We start from the raw sequence: 21,030 nt of genomic DNA on the forward strand, positions 1-21,030 counted from the left end.
TGGCACTATTACGAAGAAAAGCAGTGGAATTAACCCAGTGCCCTGCCCAATATTTATCCCTCAAACAGCATCACAAAATAAAGAATATACGATCATTATCACATAGCTGTTTGTAGGAGTTTGCTTTGTTCAAATTGATTTCCGCCAATTTGGTTTCCTACATTATAATAGTGACTACATGTCAAAAGTACTTAATTGGCTGTAAAACACAGACATCAGGTGGTCATGAAAAACACTATAAGTGCAAGTCTTTCCTTTTTAATAATGCAGAACTGCTTTCTTCTGGATGAATCAAAAATGATTTAAATAATCAGGTACATTTTTGCATTTGACAAATAAAGAAAATTTAACCATACCGTGTGAAATTTACTAAGATCAAAACAGCAGGATGTAAAATCTAGAAAAATAAACAAGAGGCCATTCTTGTACCAAAACATCATTAAAAGTAAGAAGTCACCAGTCAGAACCCATGATTAAAGCTTTTTAAGATGCAGTTGTCAAGCTAAGAGCTAACCCTGATACATTTCAAATGGACATCCCAACTCATTTTCTACTTCAGCTCCAAGGCAAAACTGGAATACAAAGAATTATTTCAAAATTATTGAAATTTTTTTTGTTGGTTAAAAACGCAGAATAAAATTTATACCTGATAAAAAGATTTTGGATATGGAGCAGTCTTTTATTGAAAGTGCATCTATTAATTTCAACTTCACAACTTGTCATTAAACAGCTTGGATAATTGGCCTGATTTTGCTTTAACAAGGCATCTTATGAAATGTGCCATTCATTACACAGGCCCTGCTCCGTTCAGCTCCAAAACAAATTTTGACCACTAAGTTGCTGGAAGTGCAAGCTGTCAATGGCACAGTGAAGGCCACAAAGCACCAGGGACCCGAATGAACAAGTCAAGCAATTATGTATTTCTTTAACCAACGAGAGTTAAGAATTGAGAAATAAACACTAGGAGTGCTAATGACTGCCAATCAACCTCATTGGCACCAAAATTATTATAAATGTGGCTCCTCATTCATTCACATTGTTAATTGTTTAGATTTTTAAAATGACAAATATTAAAATAAGTTATTAGATTTTCTTTGTCACTTTTTTTTCTCTCTCAATACAAACTTTCTTTCCCTCTTATTTATGTGACTGATTTGGCATTGAATTCACCCACTCTAATTCACCCTGCTGCTCAGTCCTCCTATTTGTCAAGATTTTACTACCAAAATAATGGTGAGACTAATGGTGTTTCCATTAAAAATGTGTAAATGGTACACAACGCAGAAGGTGGCTATTTGACACATCACATCTATGCCAGCTCTCTGCAAGGGCAACGAAGCTAGTCCTATTCTGCAGCACTTTCCCCATAGCCCTGCAAATCTTTTCACATAATTATCCAATGCCCTTTTAAAAACTACAACTGAATCAGTCTCTAACACACTCTCAGGCACTGCATTTCAGATCCTATCCAGGCAGTGTGTGAGAAAGGCTTTTCCTCATGTCACTGTTGGGGTTTTTTTTTTAAGCCAATTACCTTAAATCAATGTCCTCTGATTCTCAACCCCTTGCCAACAGGAACAGTTTCCTTCTTCTCCGTCTAGACTCTTCATGATTTTGAGCATTTTAATCAAATCTTCTCTCAACTTTCCCTAAGAACAACCACCCCAGCTCCAGCTTCTACAAATAAATGAAGTCCCTCATCCCTGGAACCATTCTTGAGAATCTTTTTTGCACTCTTTTAAAATTCCTGTAGGTTATCATGACACAGCCAATGGCAAAGGCTGAGTTGCTCAAATCCCAGAGGGAAACTTGAAACAACTGTCATATCCCATTTTTTTTTGCAACTTGTATATTTCAAGATACAGGCTTTGAATTCAGGAGTAAGACAACAATGTCTCAAGAGGTTTTTTATAAAATTAAATCAATTTCTTTCTGTACTTGTGATAGCTTTGCCAGACAATCTATTAGGATGTTGCCTTATCGAAGATGAAACTGTTACAGAGACAAGATGTATAGCTAAATCTATTGTTGCTAACTTATTTCCACAAATAGCTTTGTGTGACTATAATAGCTTTTCCAAATCACTTTGACACTTGTCTGGGAGGTAATTCAATATTTCATTTAAATTTTCAAGCACCCCCTCATTATCCAATTTGATTAGAGAAAATCAATTTCAGAGTCCTGCCCTTCTACCTCTTTCTCATCACCCACCATCACTAATACCTCTTTTTGTTCCTCTTCTCTGTCAAAGTACTTTTTAAGCATACTTACATGACACATCCTCTGCTTCATTCTTCTATTTGGGGTATTAATTAAATAATTTACTTCACTCAATTTTTCAACCCTGTAAGATCCACTAAACCTTACATTTAATGAATCACCTAGTACTGGTAACAGAACTAGCACTTTCTCTCCAGAAACAAAACCGCAAGTCGTCGCTTTCTTGTCTGCCTTTATTTTCATTATTTGCTGTGACATCTTTAAATGTTCCCTAGCCAACTCACATGCTCTGTTCAATCTTTCCCTGAAATTTGAAACGTAATTCAGGAGAACAGTTTCTGAATTTTAACCCATCAATTTCTCATGAATCAATTTCAGTGGTCCTCTCACCTCATGACCATAAACTAGTTCAAAAGGGCTAAAACCAGTCGATGCATTAGGAGCGTCTCTAATAGCAAATAACAAGAATGGAATTCCCCTATCCCAATCCTGTGGATAATCCTGACAGTACGCTCTCATTATGGTTTTTAAAGTTTGATGCCAGCTTTCCAAAGCTCCTTGTGACTCCGGATGGTAAGCTGTTGACTTAAACTGTTTTATCCCCAAACTATTCATTACTTCCTTAAACAGCTGTGACATGAAATTTGATCCCTGATCTGATCGTATTTCCTTAGGTAAACCATACCTTGTAAAAAATTTAGTTAACTCCTCCACAATCTTCTTGGTTGTAATATATCTTAGGTGTCACTTTAGGAAACCTGATAGACACATCCATTGTCAGCAACTACTAATTTCCACGTTTAGTCTTAGGGAGGGGTCCTATACAATCAATCATGACCCCACTAAAAGATTCTTCAAATGCTGGTATTGGGATTAACGGTGCTTGCTCAATCACTGCTTGTGGTTTCCCAATCACCTAACATATGTAACATGTTCTACAGAATTTGATTACATCCCTATGCAATCCAGGCCAAAAAAACCCTCTGAATCTTTTTCTGTGTTTTCCTAATTCCTAAATGTCCCCCCATTGTAATTTCAAGAGCAAACCTCAGCATCTCATTTCTATACCCAACTATGATGCACCTCACTCCAGCTTTCATTTGCAGAGACATGATCCAGCCTCCATTTTCTCATTAGAATATCACCTTTAAGTAATAACAGTGAAATACATTTTGCCTTTGTTCCTAGTGAGCTGCCTGATATAATGGTTTTAATTGCAAATCATGTTTCTGCATCTCCACTAACCTCTTTGTGTTAAACACTTCAGCTGAATTGTCCTGTAGTCTTTCTTCCTGAACAATGTTATCAAACGCAGTGCCAGCTAATTGGATTTCAACACCTTCTGTTTGCTTTTCAACTGCCTGCCCTTCTTGTTTTTGTTGCTTCAAACTACGAGCCTGTGATCTCATTGCCACACATACTGGAAACACCTCTGCTGAAAGCACTTCTACAGGATGCTCAACTACCAAAAGCATCACCCAAATCTGTGACCTAGCTATATCACTACCCAAAATAAATTGAACCCCTGCAATGGGCAATTTTTGCACCACCCCAACACTCACTTCGCCAGTTTTCCACTTACTTTTTAAATTCACGTTCCACAATGGAATAGATTTAGCATCTCCATGAACCCCACTTATTATCTGTTCCTGCAATACTCCCTCTGAACAACATATATCACTATCCCACAACATTAAGGGTTGACTAGCCCCGTGTTTCTTAAAGTTTTAACCTACTCCACCCTGTTCACACACAAAACCTTTAAACATTTCTGCAACCTGATCCTCAGGATTCTCTTGGGTAAACAGTGAACACATTCCCACTATGTTACCTATCACTGATTCCCCCTGTTTTACCTGTACACAAACCACTGGTTTTTCCTGTGCCTGAACCTCAGAACCCACAGTACTTTTACTTCCAGAACTTTTCTGCACCCCAATAATTCCAACAGATTTTCCCTGAAATTTCCAACGTACTGACTTTGTGTGCCCCACTTTATTACAATGAAAACACTTCAGCTTTCGAATGCCACTTCTACCCTCAGCACCTTCCTTTTTATTCTGAGTAAAAACTTCCTGGGAATTTCCAGCTACTCCTCCTCTTCTGACTACCTACCTACCCACTTTTTATCCTTTTCGTATTTGAAAGAATCCCAAAAAAAGGTTTCGCACTATGAACTAACTCTTAATCAGCTATCTCTTCTGCTTGCCTTACAGTTTGTACCCTCTGTTCATCCACATGAGTTCTCATTACCGAAGGGATTGAATCTTGAAAATCTTCCAAAAGAATTACTTCTTTAAGAGCTGCATATGTTGCCTCTATTTTTAACGCCCATATCCACCAATCAAAATTACCTTGTTTTACTCTCTCAAATTCAATGTAAGTTTACCCTGGCTGTTCTTTCATATTCCTAAGTTTCTGCCTATATGCTTCAGGAACCAACTCATAATAGCTTTTTTTAACCACAGCATAATTCACCGATACTTCTTCAGATAGCGAAGCATATACCTCATGCAGTCTACCCACCAACTTAGACTGTAACAATGTCTAGATTTCCTGTGGCTATTTCATTTGTTTATCTTCTTAAATTAAATAAAGGATGCTTCAATATATTTTCCCTCAAACTTTGGAAGAGCTTGTACAAATTGAAAAATCTTCCCACTGGGTTCTACTCCGGAGATAAGTCCTTCCGCACCTCCTGGCATCTCTTTTTTAATTGCCAACATTTTCAATTAGAATTCGCTCTCCTCCTCTATCTTTACCCTTCTCTCTTGCCTGAAATTCCAGTTCCAGCTTCCTTTCTTTCTTCTGCCTTTTTGCTTGCTTCCTTTGAAATGCCTTTTCTCTTTCCTTTGCTTCTAATTCAAATTTCAGTTCCTTTGCTTGTCCAAGTTCAAACATCTTATTTGTAAATGAAGTCTCACTACTTCCAGCTGTGACTCACTAGTGTCAGGTATCACTTCCAACTGTAGATGTTGTGCTATACCTTTAATTATATCTGCTTTCCTCACCCCTACAGGTAACCCTATTTTTAACTTATATGCCACCTGTTAACATATTCTTGGGTACTTTTTGTAACCCAGAGTTATATCTTCCGCTCGCCGACAAATCTCAGCAATTACCAAAGCCATCTTGCAGTCTTGACACTTACAAAAAACCTCACCAACTCCTGAGTTCAAAGTACTTCTCGTACTGGTAACCTTAAGGTTCACCAATTCCAAACCAATCCAGGAATTACAAATATTATCCTGCCAAGAGTAATGGGTATTAGTAACGGATTGAAAGGTTATGGGGAGAGGGTAGGAAATTGGAGTTGAGATCAAAATGAGATCAGCCATGATCGTATTGAATGGCAGGGCAGGCTCGAGGGGCTGAATTACCTATTCTTGCTCCTGGTTCTTATGTTCTAAGAGCCCCCAATTATTATGGCACAGCTGATGGTAAAGGCTGAGTTGCTCAAATCCCAGAGGGAAACTTGAAACAACTGTCATAACCCATTTTTTGCAATTTGCATGTTTCAAGATGCAGGCTTTGAATTCAGTAGTAATAAGACCACTGAGTCTCAAGAGGTTTATATAAAACTAAATTAAACATTTATTAATACAAGAAAATTGTAAGCACAATACATATGTCTACAAAATTACTACTATAACTACAAAAATCCTCTAATTAATCTGACTCTTGGTTACACCCCCGTTAAGGCAACAGTAAAACTCAGATTTAAACAGACACCTGGCAAAGCACATCCTGGACAGTCGCATTCAAAATGAGTTCTTTCAGCCCTGGGTCCTTGCAGACAGACTTGAGGTTTACAGGCTGGAGGCTTCTCAAACTTGATGGATCTTAAAATGCCTCTACCTTACACACAATCTCCTTTCACTCTTTATACCTAGCTTCCCTTTTGAATGCAAATTTTCCATGGTATCACTAGGCTTTTAACTTCACATCCTCTAACAATAATATTTTCATTCCACTAATTTTATTAGTAATATAAACACATTGTTTGGCCTCTCCCAGCTAGATGCAAGATTTTACCCCCAGTCTTAAATGCTTTACTCAACAAATGCAAATGTACACTTTACTTTGTAACTTCCTTACTGTTTCCCCAATTAACATCTTAAACTGCTATACACTAGCTGGTTTTAATCCAATTAAGACACACACAGTCAAACACAGACCCCACTACAACTCCATTTTAAAAATAATTTCCAATATTATAGACATTAATATCTCTTCATGACATAGGAATAGACAACTTTTTTAAAAAAGGGAATTTTCATGACATCAACAGAAAATCGATGGACAAGATTAATTAACAGACAAAGGATATTTCAAGCAAAGAGATAAATTTCACTTTAAATAGCTAACACAACAAAGATATGTTTCATGTAGTTAGAAGCACTTGCATTATGTCCACACAAATGTGCCACCACATGCAATCTTAATCTTTCCAACCCAGTTTCCACTCTAAGATTTCTCCCTTCTCACTCAATCATTTCAGTCTTGAGTCACATTCATCAGCAGCTACATTCCACCTGAAATCTCCAGACACAGTCAACACTGACAAGGCACATGTCTACAAACCCTCTCCACTCAGATCACGACTGTCTTGATGGCACAGAATCCCTAGAGACTCCCCTCTCCATCCCTCTAAATGGTGTGGTGGGCTCTCATGACACAAACTGCAGCAATGAGTCTTTGGTCAATCCACAATCTCTTGCCCTTCCTGTATTCAGCAGCTGTCTGCTCTTTCCAACTGTATAGCACATAGTAACACAGATCAGGATTTTCCAGTCCCACCTGCGGCAGCACCGCAGGAATGGAAAATTTGGAAAGCCAGCCAAAAGTCCATTGACATACAGTGGCATCAGAAAATCCCTGCTACAGTATCTTTTCTAGTCTCAGAGAGCTGCTTCAACACCAGGATCTGTTCAAAAACTGCCAAACAGAAAACTGTTCCACTTGGAGAGAACCTTTGTTTCCTCTCACCCAAATTCTCAGTGTTCTGTACTGTCTGCCACAAAGATAGGCTGAAAAGAAAACAATGTCACTGCAATTAGCTTTCTATTTACCCTTTGCTTCTTGGCTGTTCATTCCCATAGCCACCTCAGGTCACATGGGCATTTCTTGGAACCTGATGATGTCATAATTAGGAAACCAATTTTCCCTCTTTCAAAACATTCCCCAGCCCACTTTGATCTAAAAGGGACATCACACAAAAGAAAATAGACTCAAAAGAAATCTGCCTCAACTCCATTTTCCTGCCTGCTCTGTCTATCCTTCTCAATTCCCTGAGTGGCCAAAAAATCTCTCTCTCAGCTTTAAGTATATTCAACGAAGGAGCATCCACAACCTCTGGAGTAGAGAATTCAAAAATTTCACAACCCTTTGAGTGAAGAAACTTCTCCTCATCTCAGTCTTAAATGATCAGCCTCCTTATCCTAAGACTGTGCCCCACCCCTTGTTCTAGATCTCCAGTCTAGGGAAATAAGCTCTCATTGTCAATCTATCAAGTCCTTTCAGAATCTTAGATGTTTTATTGAGATCATCTCTCATTTTTCTAAACTCCAGAGAGTGTAAGCCCAATTATTCAGCATCTCAACATAGTTCAACCCTCTCATCCCAGGAACCAATCTAGTGAACTTTCTCTGTATCACCTCCAATACAAGTATAACCTTTCTTAGATTTGGAGACCAAATCTACGCACAATACTCATCAAAGCCCTGGACAATTGTGGCAAGGCTTCCTTATTCTTATACTGCAATTCCCTTACAATAAAGGTCATAATGCAATATTCCTTCCTAATTGCTTGCCATACCTACATACTAACTGTATGTTCCTTGTACGAGTACACCCAAGTTCCTCCGAACACCAACATTTATATATTTTTTTTAATTTGTTCTTTCACGGGATGCGGGTGTCACTGGCAAGGCCAGCATTTGTTGCCCATCCCCAAATGCCATGAACTGAGTGACCTATAGGTCAGTTTTTCAGAGAGCAGTTAAGAGTCAGCCACATTGCTATGGATCCGGAGTCACACGTAAGCCAATCAGGTGAAGTAAGGAAGTGAACCAGATGAGTTTTTTTATGAGAATCAATGATAGCTTCATGGTCACTATTCCTGAGACTATCTTTATATTCCAGGTTTTATTAATTAAATTTAAATTCCACCAGCTGCCATGGTGGAATTTGAACCTATGTCCCCAGAGCATTAGCCTAGGCCTCTGGATTACTAGTTTAGTGACACTACCACTATGCCACCATCGCCCTCTAGTTGTTTCACACCTTTTAAAACATATTCCACTTACTACCAAAGTGAATAATTTCACACTTCCCCACATTATGCTCCAGCTGCCACCTTGTCGCCCACTCACTTAACCTGCATATTTTTTGCAGCCTCTTTGTGTCCTCCTCACAGCTCACATTCCTAGCTAGCATTTATTCAATGTTCAAGCTCCTTACCATAAATGTGTTAGACAGATCCAATGAAATTAACAATTTGATGAAAGAGTAATTTGAAGACCATTGTGATATATTTGAAAAGTAATTTTGGCTACCTAACTAGTGATTGATAAAATTCCACATGCCCTTTATCTGTTTGAAGCCCTGGGTTATGTCAATAATATATAGAACATGAGGTATAATAATGACCACATCCATCATCACCAGACCCTCCTACAAAAAAGCAAAAATACAAAACGGCTCTCAAATGATGAATTCTATTTTATATATTGTGAAATACACAGGAAAGAACTTCTGTAGAACAGTGGCACCTAGTGGTTAAAGATAAAATTCATGTGTATTAAATTAACTTATAAGGATACTGACAATTTGTTATGTTACCAATTTTAAATATAATCACACTAAACACACATGGAGCCATAATTTTACACTGCAGCGAAGAACTATCATAAATAGTTGCCAACCTTCTGTGGCTTTTCTCACTGCACTGTTACTAGGGAGAACATACAGTGACAATACCCAGCTCTACTTCACCACCATCTCGCTTGATCCCTCCACTGATTCCTGCACTTTAATGGAATCATGGGGTCTTGAATAAGCCACAATTTCCTTCAAACATTTGTAAGACTGAAACCGTTATATTTGACACTCACCACAAACTCCGCACAAGTTGAACCAGCCTGTTTGCTTTCTTGGCATCCTATTTAAGTCTGAGTTTCTGACCCCACATTCCTGCCATTGAAAAAGACTGCCAATCTCAACCTCTATACCATTAGTCACCTCTGCCCTTGCCTTGGTTCATATGCTATTGAAAGTCTTATCCATGCCTTTGTCATCTCTGTCTTCCCATCTTCCATCCTCCATAAACTTCAGCTTAAACAAAACTCTTCCTCCCATATCCTAATCTGCACCAAGTCTGGTTTGCTCATTACCCTGTGCTCACTGACCTACTCCTGGTCCACCAAATCCCTTTTCATCCTCATGTTCCAATCCTTTTATGGCACTGCCCCTCCTTATTTCAATAATTTCTCCTGCCCCAAAGGCCTTGAGCAACTCTATGTTCCTCCAACTCTGGCCTCCTGTGAATCGCCAAATACCTTCACCCCAATGTTGGTAATCGTGCCTTCAGCCACCAAACCGCATGCTGTGGAACTCTCTTCTTTTCCACCTCCTTTGCCTTCTTTAAGACTCTCCTAAAATTATCGAGTTGACCAAGCTTTTAGTTAATACTGCTAAAGCCTCTGAACAGTCATTTATTTTTGTATGATTGGCTTGTTTTACATTAAAGGGGCCAAAAAAGTGCAAATTGTTGCTGCGAATCAGATGATACATTGATACAATAAGGAGACAAGCATTACATCAAACAATACACAATGGCTGCTGAGGTAGAGCTGCCTCACTTCAAAGTCAAAAAATGCAACTGTAGTGAAGTAAACACAGGATGAAGTCAGTTTAATTTAAGATTGGAAGGCATTCATTAGTTTTGGATTCTAAGTCAATCAGCTCTTCATCATCCTTTTAAGATTGATTTGCATCTAAAGCAAAGTTTGATATCTGTTATCTCACAAAATAAAATGTCTGCTAAATACCGTACATGCATTTTTGAGAGAAAAACTTGGAGACAAAATGCTGAAATCAGAACTAGCAATAATGTTACTATAGCCACAGAACATTTTTATCAAATTGAGCTAAATGTCACATAATAGAAACTAGATCATTCAACATTCCTGAACGGCAAATATTTTGAAGTGTAAAATTAAAAACAAAAGTTTGAAAATTATATTAATACATGCATTTATATAGTGCATCTGCATGTTGAAGCATTCCAAAACATTTCATAAAATGGATTACTTTGAAAGCAAAGAGCATTATATAAGCAAACATGACAGTCATTCTTTGCCAGTAACATTTCACAAACAGCCATGACGTAAATAATCAATTAATCTGAATTTGGGTAATATGGCTAAGGGAGGAAAATTGGGCAGGGCCTTTGTCAAACAGTGCCTTATGATGTGAACAAACAGGACAGGCAGATGGGAGTGAGTTAAGTATCTCACACAAAGAATAAAATTAAACAATTTAAGGTACATTTGAGTCCGGTTACTGGAACATCTGTGTCAGTTTATTCAGATTACCCTTAAATGCATCTGATCATCAGCCAAATAGGAGTAAGAATTAAATTGTACCAACTAATAAACTATTAATGAATATTCCTTGAAAGCAACAATCTAATCACAGGTTTAGATGGTGCAAATAAACCATGTCATTTGAACCCCAAGAATGGAATTAGTTATTCACTTATCACAATTTAGTATTAATGTATAAAAGAATAACAAGGTGGATCCATCAAGATCAATTGGCTGAAGACTTGATTATAGCCTCAGTTAAATATGGATAAAAGAGCTGAATTTTAGAGGGGAGGTGAGGTCCTGCTTTCTGTGGACAGGACATACACACCTGGGCAAGTTTCCACTTTGTCTGCTGGTATCAGTTTATTGCTGTACCGAAACAGCTTGGCTAGAGGCACGGCTAGTTCTAGGGCACAAGTTTTTGCCATAACAACTGGGATGTTGTTGGTGCCCACAGCCTTTCCAGTATCCGGTGCGCTCAACCATTTGTTATCACATAGAGTGAATCTAATTGGCTGAAGTCTGGTAATCCTCTTCTCTTGACATCAAGGCAACATTTGACCAAGTGTGTCTTCAAGAAACCCTTGTAAAATTTATGTCAATGGGAAACGGGGCAGGGGGAATCTTTTTCATTGGCTGAATTCGTATCAAGCATTCAGGAACATCCTTTGGCACTATTTCAAAATTAGGGGTCGCCCTTTTAGGACAGAGATGAGGAGAATTTTTTTCTCTCAGAGGGTTGTGCAGCTTTGGAATTTTTTGCCTCAAAATGTGGCGAAGGCGGAATCATTGAATATTTTTAAGGCAGAGGTAGATTGATTCCCTTGCCTAACAAGAATCTAAGTTTAAAAACAAAAAAACTGCGGATGCTGGAAATCCAAAACAAAAACAGAATTACCTGGAAAAGCTCAGCAGGTCTGGCAGCATCGGCGGAGAAGAAAAGAGTTGACGTTTCGAGTCCTCATGACCCTTCGACAGAACTTGAGTTCGAGTCCAAGAAAGAGTTGAAATATAAGCTGGTTTAAGGTGTGTGTGTGGGGGGCGGAGAGATAGAGAGAGAGAGAGAGGTGGAGGGGGAGGGGGTGTGGTTGTAGGGACAAACAAGCAGTGATAGAAGCAGATCATCAAAAGATGTCAACGACAATAGAACACATAGGTGTTAAAGTTAAAGTTGGTGATATTATCTAAACAAATGTGCTAATTAAGAATGGATGGTAGGGCACTCAAGGTATAGCTCTAGTGGGGTTTTTTTTTAAATAATGGAAATAGGTAGGAAAAGGAAAATCTTTATAATTTATTGGAAAAAAAAGGAAGGGGGAAACAGAAAGGGGATGGGGATGGGGGAGGGAGATAACAACCTAAAGTTGTTGAATTCAATATTCAGTCCGGAAGGCTGTAAAGTCCCTAGTCGGAAGATGAGGTGTTGTTCCTCCAGTTTGCGTTGGGCTTCACTGGAACAATGCAGCAAGCCAAGGACAGACATGTGGGCAAGAGAGCAAGGTGGAGTGTTAAAATGGCAAGCGACAGGGAGGTTTGGGTCATTCTTGCGGACAGACCGCAGGTGTTCTGCAAAGCGGTCGCCCAGTTAACGTTTGGTCTCTCCAATGTAGAGGAGACCACATTGGGAGCAACGAATGCAGTAGACTAAGTTGGGGGAAATACAAGTGAAATGCTGCTTCACTTGAAAGGAGTGTTTGGGTCCTTGGACGGTGAGGAGAGAGGAAGTGAAGGGGCAGGTGTTGCATCTTTTGCGTGGGCATGGGGTGGTGCCATAGGAGGGGGTTGAGGAGTAGGGGGTGATGGAGGAGTGGACCAGGGTGTCCTGGAGGGAGCGATCCCTACGGAATGCTGATAAGGGGGGTGAAGGGAAGATGTGTTTGGTGGTGGCATCATGCTGGAGTTGGCGGAAATGGCGGAGGATGATCCTTTGAATGCGGAGGCTGGTGGGGTGATAAGTGAAGACAAGGGGGATCCTATCATGTTTCTGGGAGGGAGGACAAAGCGTGAGGGCGGATGCGTGGGAGATGGGCCGGACACGGTTGAGGGCCCTGTCAACGACCGTGGGTGGAAAACCTCGGTTAAGGAAGAAGGAGGACATGTCAGAGGAACTGTTTTTGAAGGTAGCATCATCGGAACAGATGCGACGGAGGCGAAGGAACTGAGAGAATGGGATGGAGTCCTTACAGGAAGCGGGGTGTGAGGAGCTGTAGTCGAGATAGCTGTGGGAGTCGGTGGGTTTGTAATGGATATTGGTGGACAGTCTATCACCAGAGATTGAGACAGAGAGGTCAAGGAAGGGAAGGGAAGTGTCAGAGATGGACCACGTGAAAATGATGGAGGGGTGGAGATTGGAAGCAAAATTAATAAATTTTTCCAAGTCCCGACGAGAGCATGAAGCGGCACCGAAGTAATCATTGATGTACCGGAGAAAGAGTTGTGGAAGGGGGCCGGAGTAGGACTGCAACAAGGAATGTTCCACATACCCCATAAAGAGACAGGCATAGCTGGGGCCCATGTGGGTACCCATAGCCACACCTTTTATTTGGAGGAAGTGAGAGGAGTTGAAGGAGAAATTGTTCAGCGTGAGAACAAGTTCAGCCAGACGGAGGAGAGTAGTGGTGGATGGGGATTGTTCGGGCCTCTGTTCGAGGAAGAAGCTAAGGGCCCTCAGACCATCCTGGTGGGGGATGGAGGTGTAGAGGGATTGGACGTCCATGGTGAAGAGGAAGCGGTTGGAGCCAGGGAACTGGAAATTGTTGATGTGACATAAGGTGTCAGAGGAATCACGGATGTAGGTGGGAAGGGACTGGACAAGGGGAGAGAGAAGGGAGTCAAGATAACGAGAAATGAGTTCTGTGGGGCTGGAGCAAGCTGAGACGATCGGTCTACCGGGGCAGTTCTGTTTGTGGATTTTGGGTAGGAGATAGAAGCGGGCCGTCCGAGGTTGGGCGACTATCAGGTTGGAAGCTGTGGGAGGGAGATCCCCAGAGGAGATGAGGTCAGTGACAGTCCTGGAAACAATGGCTTGATGTTCAGTGGTGGGGTCATGGTCCAGGGAGAGGTAGGAGGAAGTGTCTGCGAGTTGAATCTAAGTTTATCAGGGTTAGATGGAAATGTGGAGATCGAAACACAAGATGATCTGCCACGATCTTATTGAATGTTCTTGTTTCTTATGTTCTCAACATCCGGGGGGGTGGGGGGGGGGGGGGCGTGGTGTGTCATCATTGACCAGAAACTGACTAGCCATATAAATACTGTGGTTACAATGTAGGTCAAAGGCTTGGAATTCTGTGACAAGTAGCTCACCTCTTGACTCCCCAAAGCCTGTCCACCATCTACAAGACACAAGTCAGGAGTGTGATGGAATACTCTCCACTTGCCTGGATTACTGTAGTTCTAACAATACTTGAAGCTCGACATCACCCAGGACAAAACAACCCGCTTGATTGGCACCCCCTCTGCCACCTTCAACATGCACTCCCTCCACCACTGACGCACAGAGACAGCAGTGTGTTTTATCTACAAGATGCACTGCAGCAGATCATCAAGGATCCTTTGACAGCACCTTCCAAACCCACGGCCTCTACCACCTAGAAGGACACAGGCATCAGAAGCATTGGGAATACCACCACCTGCAAGTTCCCTTTCTAGTTACACATCATCTTAACTTGGAACTTTACTGCTGTTCCTTCACTGTCGCTGGGTCAAAATCCTGAAACTCACTTCTTAACAGCATTGCGTGTGTACCGACATGACAAACTGCAGCAGTTCAAAGAGGAAGCTGATCATCACCTGCTCAAGGACAATTAGGGATAGGCAAAAGTATTGGCCTAGCTAGTGACACCCACATCCAGTGAGTGAATAAAAAAGTAAGAACATGGTTATGGTTGTTGGTGGCCAATCAGTCCCAGCACTTCACTGCAGCAGTTCCTGAGGGCAGTGTTTCAGACCCAACTATCTTCAACTATTCCAATGACCTTCCCTCTATCATATGGTCAGAAGCAGGGATGTTCACTGATTATTGCACAAACAGCTATAGTTCAGTTCCACTTGCAACTCCTCCAATAATTAAAACTTGGGCAACATTCAGGCTGAGCTGATAAAGTGACAAGTAACATTTCTGCCACACAAGTGTCAGGTAATGACCATTTCCAACAAGGGAGAGTCTAACCACCTCCCTTTTCATTCAACAGGATTAGCATTGCTGAATCTGCTATCATCAACAGTCTGGGGACTCACCTTGACCAGAATCTTAACTGGCCCAGCCACATAAATACTGTGACTACCAGAGTGGTTAGCAGCCTGGAATTCTGCAGTATCCTACCTTTTGATTCCCCAAAGCCTGTCTCCCATCTACAAGGCACAAGTCAGGAGTGTAATGGAATAAACCTCACTTGCTGGAATGAGTACAGTTCCAAAAGCACTCAAAGAACTCGACATCAACCAGAACAAAGCCAGCTCGCTTGACTGGCACTGCATCCATGACCTTAAATATTCACTCCCTCCATTAATGACACACAGTAGCTGCAGTGTGTACCATCTACAAGATACACTGCAGCAATTCATCAAGGCTTCTTCAACAGAACTTTCCCAATCCATGACTTATGCTGCCTAGAAGCACAAGGGCAGCAGGAACATGGGAACATGACCAACTTAAGCCCCCTTCAAGTCAAACGCCATCCTGACTTGGAAACATAATCACTGCTCCTTCATCACTGCTGAGTCAAAATTCTGGAACTCCCTCTCTAACAACACTGCAGGTGAACTTACACCACATGGGACTGCAATGATTCAAGAAGGTGGCTCACTACCACCTTCGAGGGCGATAAGATATGAAATGTTTGTCAATAATGCCCACATCCCATGAAAGAATAAAAAACACTACACTAGGCTAATTTTGATAGTGAATTACAATAGAAGACTGTAATTTTTTTATATTAGAACACAATAGTAAGACTTTTCTGCATCATTGGTTCTTATGCAGTCGCTGCATCACCCCTTTGTTAAAGCACAGTCCCCTTTAATTGAAAAATGACAATAAATGAATCGCATTAAAAAATTCTTGTGACATCAACCGAAATAATTAGTGCTATAATGTGTTGCACCAAGTTAGAATGATAACAAGGTATCTACAGAAATGCAACATGTGGTTCTTTCATAATAAAAACAGAAAAAAAAAAACAGCTCTGAAGAAGGGTCATACAGACTCGAAAATTTAACTCTCTCTTCACAGATGCTGCCAGACCTGAGTTTTTCCAGCATTTTCATTTCAGATTTCCAGCATCGAGTATTTTGCTTTTATCCATGTGTTTCTTTCACGTAGCATCACAGAACTGATGAACTGGAGTTAGATTCTGTTGCGGCTTGAGGACAGGGGAGTTGCAATTTATCAGTCTTAGCTCTACAAAATTGGCTTTCAAACATCCAGAAAACTGGAGTACTTGTGGCAGTGAATTCCATCGTCACCCAAAATGTTAAGTATGTGCTGGCACAGGCTGGTTACTCAAAGGCACTCTCTGTCCAATTACAATTATAATGCCAGTCTCTTCACCTTGGGAAGGCAATCAGTGTTCATATGCCTTTTCAGAGGGAGAAGACAGGAGATGCAATTTTTTTTAAACTAAAAAGCATCACCTCTGAGTAGCTGCTGAAAAGTAGTCTCATCAGAAACACAGAAGCCTGGTGTACTGGCCACAGGTAGCACAGAGCAAGGATGCCCAAATAGCTTATAGGCCACATGCTGCTGTGGTGCCTGGCAACCCAGCCTTCGAAGCTGAGGAGACTTAATCCTATTTGTGCTCATTGCTTATTTACTATTTGTTCTGCATGAAGATTATAGGCCTGAAAATTTAAAAGGTATTTTTAAAGTACTATTGTCTCATTAGCGGTAGTTCCCAATTCAGAATACTTGAGAAATACAGTCCCCAAGATCCCATGGTATGCACCTATTGAGGCCATGAAGACAAAAAACTTGGATATCACTGGCACAGGAAGCTCTAGAACAAGGGGAAAACTTTACTATTAAGACATCTGTTATGAAGAAAGATGTGGTAAATTCATACCCGCATTTCTTTAAGGTCATGAAAGTTGTTTCCCACTCTGACAGAGACCTTGCTTGGTGTATAGCTTTCATCAGATTTGTAGTCTGCATAAATACATAAGGTTTTCACAGTTGTTTTCCGTCTATAAAACAAACAAGTTAATCACAGTAGCTGAGGCATCAAGAATACATGGCATTGTGGTCAAGTGCCTGTAGTGAGAACAGCTGCACTTTTTAAAAATCAACTCTAAACAGATGCAAACTGAAACATATTAAAATAAAAATAAATGTACAATAACTTTGTGTGTGAATTTCTGCAGTGTGGGCTAGTAAAGTAATTGAATTGTGGGGCCTCTAGGCCAATCTGAAGCCTATCCTCAATCAAGCAACCACACACTTGTATCTCCCTCCAGGATTTCAAGAATGCAATCTAGAGTAGAAGTCTGGCCAAATCCACATCCCCACCACCACCTCCACTCACTTACCCAAGGCACAGTAGACAACTGTAGCATCCCTAATGCCACTTTGACTGAGATCAGCCAATTCAGTCTGCCTGATCTATATGGTACAATTTCATCAGGTGGCATTGCCCACTAAGACATTAGAAGAGCCTTACTCTGGTTTTAATAGCCCTTTCATGGGCCCAGATATTATGTATTATACAATATATCACTTGTTTAGATACAAGCTCTATTTATGCCTTCAAATCACACTGGAGTATAATTTAGGATTTCTGCGCCCTCCCCGTCCCAAAAAAGCCAGTCAAATAAACCCCAAATTATGGCGCATTCCCTTTGTCTCATTTTCTTCAAAGGAGGAATCAAGTATTCCTTATATTAGCTGTAATTCTGTTCTGAATGAAGTAATGTATGTGAAAATTACCATTTCAGGGACTATGTATTTATAGGATGGATATGGATTTGAAAAGATTAGAAACATTATTGTTGAGCTCTAAAGTTTTAGAAACCTGGTGGTCCGCAATAATTTCCTGTACCCAAAGCAACATAAAACCAGACAAATAATGATCAATAATACTGACTTTGAGTTCCTTAACTAGCAGTTAATCATGGAAAACTTTCATTATGTAAACCGATGCTTCGAAAGCTGCCAAAATATATATGTTTCAACTACATTGCTGCTTAGGAAAATTAGATTAATCCAAATTTAGTAGTACTTTACACTGAATATACATGAATACTGTTCCAATCTTAGTATTCTTTTAAAGTTTAAGCTTTCAGGATGTAATTCTCTCCAACCAAATAGTTCTGCATGCTTATGAGCATATCTTATTCCTCACAAATGCAAAGTGCAAAATCTAGCCCAGACCCAGTTTAATAAGTAATCCAAATTAAAACAGAAAATGTTGGAAACACTCAGCAGGTCATGCAACTCTTTGGAGAAACAGTTAACATTTCAGGTTGACAACCTGAAACATTTAATTTGTTTCTCTCCACAGATGCTGCGTGACCTACTGAATATTTCCAGCATTTTCTAATTTCATTGCAGTGCATCTCCCCTTTGTACTTAATACTTCTATTTATGAAGCCCATGATCAAGTTCTCTTTAATATCTTAAAAACTTCAATCAAAGCATCTCTTAACCTTCTAAAATTCAATTAGTCCAACACTAATCTCTGTGTAATTTAAACCTTGGAATCCAGGTATCATTCTGACAAATCTACAATGACTCCTTCCATAGCCAATATATCCTTCCTAATGTCAGAATAGAATGGCAAATAACATAAAAGAAAACCCAAAAAGCTTCTACCAGCATGTAAACGTTAAGCAGGTAGCAAAAGGTGTGGTGGGTCCTATTAGTAGGATGTACTGGAAAGCAGGCTATATTAAAGTGGATAAATCGCCGGATCCAGCTGGCTTACATCCATGTTGCTAAAAGAAGCAGTGGTGGACTAATCTTCCCTAGATATGGGGGAAGTGCCAGAGGATTGGAGAGTGGCAAATGTGGCACCTTTATTGAAGAAAGCATCTAAGGACATTCCTAGTAACTACAGGTCAGTCAGCTTTTTTTAAAATCCATTCACGGGATGCGGGCTTCGCTGGCTGAGCCAGCATTTATTGCCCGTCCCTAGTTGCCCTTGAGAAGGCGGTGGTAAGCTGCCTTCTTGAACCGCTGCAGTCCATGTGGTGTAGGTACACCCACAGTGCTGTAAGGGAATTCCAGGATTTTGACCCAGTGACAGTGAAGGGACAGTGATATATTTCCAAGTCAGGATGGTGAGTGACTTAGAGTGGAACTTCCAGGTGGTGATGTTCCCATCTATCTACTGCCCTTGTCCTTCTAGGCAGTAGTGGTCATGGGTTTGGAAGGTGCTGTCTAAGGAGCCATGGTGACTTACTGCAGTGCATCTTGTAGATGGTACACACTGTTGTTACTGTGTGTCGGTGGAAGAGGGAGTGAACGTTTGTGGAAATGGTGCCAATCAAGCCGACTGCTTTCTCTTGGACAGTGTCCAGCTTCTTCAGTGTTATAGGAGCTGCACTCATCCAGGCAAGTGGGGAGTATTCCATCACATTCCTGATTTGTGCCTTGTAGATGGTAGACAGGCTTTGGAGAGTCTGGAGGCGTGTTATTCGTCACACGATTCCTAGCCTCTGACCTGCTCTTGTAGCCACAGTATTTATATGGCTAGTCCAGTTCAGTTTCTGGTCAATGGTAAACTCCCCCGGGATGTTGATAGTGGTGGATTCAGTGATGGTAATGCCATTGAATATCAAGGGGTTATGGTTGGATTCTCGCTTGTTGGAGATGGTCATTGCCTGATACTTGTGGGGCACGAACGTTACTTGCCACTTGTCAGCCCAAGCCTGGATGTTGTCCAGGTCTTGCTGCATTTGGACATGGACTGCTTCAGTATCTGAGGAGTCACGAATGGTGCTGAACATTGTGCAATCATCAGCGAACATCCCCACTTCTGACCTTATGATGGAAGGAAGGTCATTGATGAAGCAGCTGAAGATGGTTGGGCCTAGGACACTACCCTGAGGAACTCCTGCAGTGATGTCCTGGAGCTGAGATGACTGGCCTACAACAATCACAGCCATCTCCCTTTGTGCTAGGTATGACTCCAACCAGCAGAGTGTTTTTCCCTGGATTCCCATTGACTCTAGTTTTGCTAGGGCTTCTTGATGCCACACTCGGTCAAATGCTGTCTTGATGTCAAGGGCAGTCACTCTCACTTCACCTTGGGAGTTCAGCTCTTTTATCCATGTTTGAACCAAGGCTGTAATGAGGTCAAAAACTGAGTAGCCCCGGCAGAACCCAAACTGGGCATCAATGAGCAGGTTATTTCTAAGCAAGTGCTGCTTGATAGCACTGTTGATGACCCCTTCCATTATTTTACTGATGAAGGAGACTAGACTGACAGGCGGTAATTGGCCAGGTTGGATTTGTCCTACTTTGTGTGTACAGGACATACCTGGGCAATTTTCCATAGCCGGGTAGATGCCAGTGTTGTAGCTGTACTGGAACAGCTTGGCTGTGGGTGCAGCAAGTTCTGGAGCACAAGTCTTCAGTACTATTGCCAAAATATTGTCAGGGCCCATAGCCTTTGCAGTATTAAGTGCCTTTAGTCATTTCTTGATATCACGCGGAGTAAATCGAATTGGCTGAAGACTGGCAACTGTGATGCTGGGGGCCTCCGCAGGAGGCTGAGATAGATCATCCACTCGGCACTTCTGGCTGAAGATTGTTCCGAATGCTTCAGCATTACCTTTTGCAATGCTGTGCTGGGCTCCTCTATTATTAAGGATGGGGATACTTGTGGCACCTCCTCCTCCAGTGAGTTGCTCAATTGTCCACCACCATTCACGACTGGATGTGGCAGGGCTGCAGAGCTTAGATCTGACCCATTTGTGGGATCACTTAGCTGTCTATCACTTGCTGCTTATGCTGTTCTTATGCAAGTAGTCCTGTTTTATAGCTTCACCTGGTTGACACCTCAATTTTAGCTGTGCCTGGTGCTGCTCCTGGCATACCCTCCTGCACTCTTCATTGAACCAGGGTTGATCCCCTGGCTTGATGGTAAAGGTAAAGTGGGGTATATGCCGGGCCATGAATTTACAGATTGTGTTTGAGTACAATTCTGCTGCTGCCGATGGCCCACGTTGCCTCATGGATGCCCAGTCTTGAGTTGCTAGGCCTGTTTGAAATCTATCCCAT

General features: G+C 41.2%; 1 protein-coding gene across 3 annotated transcripts in view; it reads right to left on the minus strand.

Annotated features, from left to right (window-relative positions):
- anapc10 (anaphase promoting complex subunit 10) overlaps nt 1-21,030 on the minus strand; it is a 63,758-nt gene that overhangs the window by 2,933 nt on the left and 39,795 nt on the right. For 2 of the 3 annotated variants that reach the window (XM_041185529.1, XM_041185538.1), the window contains exon 4: nt 16,874-16,994. In XM_041185529.1, coding sequence (XP_041041463.1) covers nt 16,874-16,994 — 121 coding nt within the window. Of the gene's footprint in view, nt 1-14,117; nt 14,147-16,873; nt 16,995-21,030 lie in introns of all 3 variants that reach the window. The other variant, XM_041185548.1, reaches the window with a different exon arrangement.

Source organism: Carcharodon carcharias, chromosome 1, assembly GCF_017639515.1.
Source record: "Carcharodon carcharias isolate sCarCar2 chromosome 1, sCarCar2.pri, whole genome shotgun sequence".
Lineage (NCBI taxonomy): Eukaryota > Metazoa > Chordata > Chondrichthyes > Lamniformes > Lamnidae > Carcharodon > Carcharodon carcharias.